General features: G+C 33.0%; 2 protein-coding genes across 2 annotated transcripts in view; both read right to left on the bottom strand.

Moving 5' to 3' along the window:
- LOC127874769 (sushi, von Willebrand factor type A, EGF and pentraxin domain-containing protein 1-like) overlaps positions 1-3,075 on the bottom strand; it is a 29,951-nt gene extending 26,876 nt beyond the window's left edge. The window contains exons 1-4 of the mRNA XM_052419360.1: positions 2,922-3,075; positions 2,482-2,655; positions 1,096-1,269; positions 658-831 (exon numbers count right to left, since the gene is read on the bottom strand). The gene's annotated coding sequence lies outside the window, so the exon portion shown is untranslated. The remainder of the gene's footprint in view (positions 1-657; positions 832-1,095; positions 1,270-2,481; positions 2,656-2,921) is intronic.
- Positions 3,076-3,353: 278 nt separating this feature from the next.
- LOC127872334 (sushi, von Willebrand factor type A, EGF and pentraxin domain-containing protein 1-like) lies at positions 3,354-6,775 on the bottom strand. Its single transcript, XM_052415666.1, has 7 exons — positions 6,663-6,775; positions 6,291-6,437; positions 5,340-5,587; positions 4,890-4,950; positions 4,603-4,701; positions 4,144-4,278; positions 3,354-3,568 (listed from the first exon to the last, which is right to left on the bottom strand). The coding sequence occupies exons 1-7, from the start codon at positions 6,769-6,771 to the stop codon at positions 3,354-3,356; spliced, it is 1,014 nt and encodes a 337-aa protein (XP_052271626.1). The 5' UTR covers positions 6,772-6,775.
- Between the last annotated feature and the right edge of the window lie 51 nt (positions 6,776-6,826).

Here is a 6,826-nt window from a genome sequence, read left to right on the forward strand (position 1 = left end):
TAAACAACAGCGTAGAATTTAAATATCAGAAATTAGTCATGCACACGTTTTGTTCAAAATCTTTCTGTATTTGCCTTTTCAGCAAAACCAAATTAAATATGCATTCTCTTTCAATACAAAACTTATAGTTCCTATCAAAGGCCAAGTTTTAACAAACATTGATATTTGATCTCGCTTTTGATTTATCACCGTCGATGTTTTAAATATGTTTGAGTATACAATCAATACCTTTTATACACTTTGTACTTAAAAATATAAGTATGGAAAATAGCAATATTAAACGATATTAAGAAGAAAAGAAAGAACAAAACCACTGCAACAATGATATTTTAATTAAAAAACGGACATACAAACAAATATATACATTGAGCAATATATATTTTGATTGATTTGTTAATTCAATTATTGATTGATTCTTAGAATGATTTTAAAAGATTAATTGATTGACTGATAGATAGATTAGTTATGGTGTTCATGTCCCGTTATGCCTATTAAATACTTAATGACATCGCATATTTGTACGTGTTCTTTGTACGATTAATAGTAATATATTTATATTATACATTTACAAACAATTACTCGCAGTCAAAACAGTTACACAATATTAGTCGTAGCTTCATGCAGTTACCAACGATAAGTAGAAGTTTAGATAATTACCAACTGGTTTACAGGATTGGCCCGTGAAGTTCCATTTGCCGTCACTTCTACATATAGACGTGATACTTCCGTTGAGAATGTAACCTGCTTGGCACCGAAATGTTGCTACTGATCCGTATGTTGTGCTGTTGGCAGATACGTTGCCATTGTTTGGTGCGGGGAAACGTCCACAATCTTTTGATTATAATAAATGTTATAGTATGATTCATTTAACAATTATGTAAAAAAAGAATGAAGATAAACATTAATAAAAGGAGGTAACACATTAAAATTAACATAAAGGAAATATAAAGACAAAATATACTTACTAGTTGAGTACATTGAATGGAAAAAATTGCGTAGATGTACACCGCAGTAAATATAAAGGGATATTAACTGTCAATTTATTATTTTTATATTTAAACAATATTTAACGATGACCAAATAAATCTATATTACCAACGAGAGTGCAGCTTTGATTTTGACTGCTCCAATGCCCATTTACGTCACACGTAGACGTAGTGCTGCCTCTGAGAATGTATCCTATGTCACATGTAATTTTCGCTGTAGATCCTAGGGTAGTGTTTGTAGCTGCGACGTTACCATTTTGTAGTACAACCAATCGCCCACAGTCTATATAAAAAAGTATATTATGCGGGTAAATGCTTTGTAATTCTAAAAAATGCCTTGCAAGTTTCAAACTTTTGATCCTTATCTAATATGAAATCTCTGTGTTATAATATACATATCCCGTTATGTAAGCCTATTAAATACTTAATGACATCGCATATGTTTACGTATACTTTGTACGATTAATAGTAAAATATTTATATTATACATATACAAACATTTACTCGCAGTCAAAACAGTTACACAAGATTAGTCGTAGCTTCACGCAGTAACCAACGATAAGTAGAAGTTAAGATAATTACCAACTGGTTTACAGGATTGGCCCGTGAGGTTCCATTTGCCGTCACTTCTACATATAGACGTGATACTTCCGTTGAGAATGTAACCTGCTTGGCACCGAACTGTTGCTACTGATCCGTATGTTGTGCTGTTGGCAGATACGTTGCCATTGTTTGGTGCGGGGAAACGTCCACAATCTTTTGATTATAATAAATGTTATAGTATGATTCATTTAACATATTATGTAAACAAAGGAATGAAGATACACATTAATAAAAGAAGGTAACACGTTACAGTTAACATAAAGGAAATATAAAGACAAAATATACTTACTAGTTGAGAACATTGAATGGAAAAAATTGCGTAGATGTACACCGCAGTAAATATAAAAGGATATTAACTGTCAATTTATTATTTTAATATTTAAACAATATTTAACGATGGCCAAATAAATCTATATTACCAACGGGAGTGCAGCTTTGATTTTGACTGCTCCAATGCCCATTTACGTCACACGTAGACGTAGTGCTGCCTCTGAGAATGTATCCTATGTCACATGTGATTTTCGCTGTAGATCCTAGGGTAGTGTTTGTAGCTGCGACGTTACCATTTTGTAGTACAAACAATCGTCCACAGTCTATATAAAAAAGTATATAATTCGGGTGAATGCTTTGTAATTCTAAAAAATGCCTTGCAAGTTTTACACTTTTGATCCTTATCTAATATGAAATCTCTGTGTTATAGTATACATATCCCGTTATGTAAGCCTATAAAATACTTAATGACATCGCATATGTTTACGCATACTTTGTACGATTAATAGTAATATATTTATATTACACATTTACAAACGTTTACTCGCAGTCAAAACAGTTACACAAGATTAGTCGTAGCTTCACGCAGTTACCAACGATAAGTAGAAGTTAAGATAATTACCAACTGGTTTACAGGATTGGCCCGTGAGGTTCCATTTGCCGTCACTTCTACATATAGACGTGATACTTCCGTTGAGAATGTAACCTGCTTGGCACCGAACTGTTGCTACTGATCCGTATGTTGTGCTGTTGGCAGATACGTTGCCATTGTTTGGTGCGGGGAAACGTCCACAATCTTTTGATTATAATAAATGTTATAGTATTATTCATTTAACATATTATGTAAAAAAAGGAATGAAGATAAACATTAATAAAAGAAGGTAACACATTACAGTTTTCATAAAGGAAATATAAAGACAAAATATACTTACTAGTTGAGTACATTGAATGGGAAAAATTGCGTAGATGTACACCGCAGTAAATATAAAGGGATATTAACTGTCAATTTATTATCTTAATATTTAAACAATATTTAACGATTGCCAAATCAATCTATATTACCAACGGGAGTGCAGCTTTGATTTTGACTGCTCCAATGCCCATTTACGTCACACGTAGACGTAGTGCTGCCTCTGAGAATGTATCCTATGTCACATGTGATTTTCGCTGTAGATCCTAGGGTAGTGTTTTTAGCTGCGACGTTACCATTTTGTAGTACAAACAATCGTCCACAGTCTATATAAAAAAGTATATAATTCGGGTGAATGCTTTGTAATTCTAAAAAATGCCTTGCAAGTTTCACACTTTTGATCCTTATCTAATATGAAATCTCTGTGTTATAGTATACATATCCCGTTATGCTAGCCTATTAAATACTTAATGACATCGCATATGTTTACGTATACTTTGTACGATTAATAGTAATATATTTATATTATACATTTACAAACAATTACTCGCAGTCAAAACAGTTACACAAGATTATTCGTAGCTTCACGCAGTTACCAACGATAAGTAGAAGTTAAGATAATTACCAACTGGTTTACAGGATTGGCCCGTGAGGTTCCATTTGCCGTCACTTCTACATTTAGACGTGATACTTCCGTTGAGAATGTAACCTGCTTGGCACCGAACTGTTGCTACTGATCCGTATGTTGTGCTGTTGGCTGATACGTTGCCATTGTTTGGTGCGGGGAAACGTCCACAATCTTTTGATTATAATAAATGTTATAGTATGATTCATTTAACATATTATGTAAAAAAAGGAATGAAGATAAACATTAATAAAAGAAGGTAACACATTACAGATAACATAAAGGAAATATAAAGACAAAATATACTTACTAGTACTTAATGACATCGCATATGTTTACGTATACTTTGTACGATTAATAGTAATATATTTATAGTATACATTTACAAACATTTACTCGCAGTCAAAACAGTTACACAAGATTAGTTGTAGCTTTACCAATTACCAAGTATGAGTCGTAGTTTACACACTTACCAACGATAGATAGATTTAAGTTTAAACAATTACCAACTGGTTCACAGGATTGACCCGTGAGGTGCCATTTGCCGTCACTTCTACATATTGACGTGCTACTTCCGTTATTGTAGCTTATTTAAGACTATTGAGCATTACATATCTGTCATTTTACGATCAATCGTAGTTCAAACAATTACCAACAATTACTCACAGAAAAATCAATTGCCAACGATTAGTCGTAATTAAAATAATTACCAACTGGTTCACAGGTTTGGCCTGTGAGGTTCCATTTACCATCGCTACCACATTTAGACGTGCTGCTTCCGTTGAGAATATAACCTGCTAGGCACTGAAATGTTGCTGTTGATCCGTATGTTGTGCTGTGGGCAGATATATTGCCATTCTTTGGCGCGGTAATCTGTCCACAATCTTTTGATAATAATAATAATTGTATTACTATAATTCATGTTAAATATCATGTAAAAGGCAGTGAAGATATACAGTCAAAAATGAAAATGAAACATTATAGGAAATATACAGGAAATGTATAGATAGTTATTGAACGATTTAATAACACAAAGCTTTACATATACGGTAACTACTTGTAGAAACCGTTTTATTTGAAAACGCATTTTAATCAAATTATTTAAATTTAGCATGCTACCAAAATATCATACCTGTTAGTTGCAACTTTATTTTCTTATATATTCACAAAACACAGATGAAATCGATATACCAGGGAAACATGCTTACCAACTAGTTGACATGATGGGAATTCGGTGCGAGAAGTATTACAGTAATCGTCTACCTCAGATATATTGAGGCTGTATCCGATGTCACAATATAAGTTCTCTGTAAACAATTAATGATTTAGTATGTAATACAGAGCTTTCCTACTATAATTAATGCATTTATTCAAGTTTGTTTTCAGGAGATGTGAATTTAAATTACAACACTATGGCAACCCTTTATGAGCTGAAATGCAGATGTTTTCCAAAATTGGCCAAAACGTTTAAGTTATTGGTAATTACAAGTCTTACCTAAATGAATATTGTCTATGCCAATGAATGCATTTAGTCCAGGTTGTGCTACGTACTCAACCTAAAATATACAATTAAGAGTATAATGAATGAAGATTCTAGAAAACAGCAGACAACTTAGTCATGTTATTAATAAAACGCACAAATAAGGTGTACTTCCATTTATGCTATTGCTTTGTAAGAACGTATTTCGTTCAGTTATTACCAGTTAATAAGTCAGCAAATACAGACTATAAATGTCAATAAATTTCACTTGTGAAATCAAATAATCAACTAGCACTATTTATATGAGTTCATTCTTTAGAAATTCAAATTGTCATGCCAAATAACCGTTACGATTGTTTAACCTCATGTTATTAAACAGATCCGCGGTATTTCGATGTTTTAAATAACACTTATGGAATCACATTATTATATATAAAAAACATAAAATCAAACAACAAGGCTTACAAAATATTTCTTTATCTGCCATATGACCAGGCCTTCCACTTTAGTCCAGGTTCTAATCCCATGATTAGTCACGTTCCACACTTCACTCGTGGAGTTGTCCTCTGTACGTATCTTCACGTAAAATGTTGTCGTGGCAACAGGAAGAGTGTAATAAAAACTGAGACACGCTGCTCCTCCTGGTAATAATGGGGAGGTCATGGAGAACAACGCTGATGTTGAAGGATTAGAGATTGCGTAGAAATCATCGTCTGAAATGAAAACATCCGAACATTTTGGATTCTAAGTTTAGCATTAAAGGGTTAAATAACTCTGACATTAGGTAGCCTTAAATTTGTGTATGATGTTCCATGCGAATATCGGTAGTAAATAAATATTACAACTTAAATGTGTCTAGATTTAAAATGAAACCCATAAACTTCAAGCGAATCTCATACAAAAAAATTCCGTCATCGCAATATAATAAGGCTTTTGAATATTATTTGTGAACGTTTCATAGTTTTTTTGTTGAGTATGGATAATCTGCCCTGTGAACGGTACTGCGCTCATGATCGATAATTTGCGTTGTTAATTGTCTGTACAATAAGTGAATAGCATGTAGTGTGTCTTGTCGTCTGGTGGTAAAGATAATTGTGTCATTAGTGTACATGTTCAAAACGTACGTGTTTTGAAAAGAATACACCAGGCTAAGAGGACCATTTTAAGGTGAAATATTTAAACATGAGAGATTTATAATCTTATTCGTTTAATTCGGTTTTGATAGCGTTTAAAACGCACGTTTTGTTTCTTTCTATCAATATCGACTTTATTGTTAAATCAAATATTTTTTAGATCCAATTGATACAAGTATTTGAGAATAGTATTAGTTTGTATAATTTATTGTTTATTCAAACCACCACCCTTCAACATGACTTTCACTTCATTAAGTATCAAATTATAATATAATCGAAATACCTAGTCCACCACGGATCACGGACCGATTCATGAATTCAAACGACCCTTTCTTTATCGTCCATGAAGTATCCGATTTGTATTGGCATAGGTCGCCCAAATCAAAAGTGCAATCGCCAAAGCATGTACGATGTACAATCTCCGTTGCACCTGTATATATCATCAATTAAAAAGCATGTGTTTACTGCAATTGTGAGTGAAACGAAATTACGAAAACAGATAACTTCAACGAATTGTAAATGGCATTATATGCACCAATTTGCTTTTGTTTGCATAGTGAATAAGACATGTTGACAGATTATTAAAAACTATGTAATTAATTATATCTTGCGTAGTAACATTGTGTAAAACCATACACGCGTTTCGTGAACCTACTTGATGAAATACACATCTGACATGTGTCACTCCACTTTCCAGAAGCGTTGCATTTAGAGGTAGCGGATCCTTGTATTGCATAACCGCTATCACAGCTGATGTTAGCCATGGAACCATAGGTTGTACCATTATAAGAAACGTTTCCATGAACTGGTACGGTAAGT

Source organism: Dreissena polymorpha, chromosome 3 (assembly GCF_020536995.1).
Source record: "Dreissena polymorpha isolate Duluth1 chromosome 3, UMN_Dpol_1.0, whole genome shotgun sequence".
NCBI lineage: Eukaryota > Metazoa > Mollusca > Bivalvia > Myida > Dreissenidae > Dreissena > Dreissena polymorpha.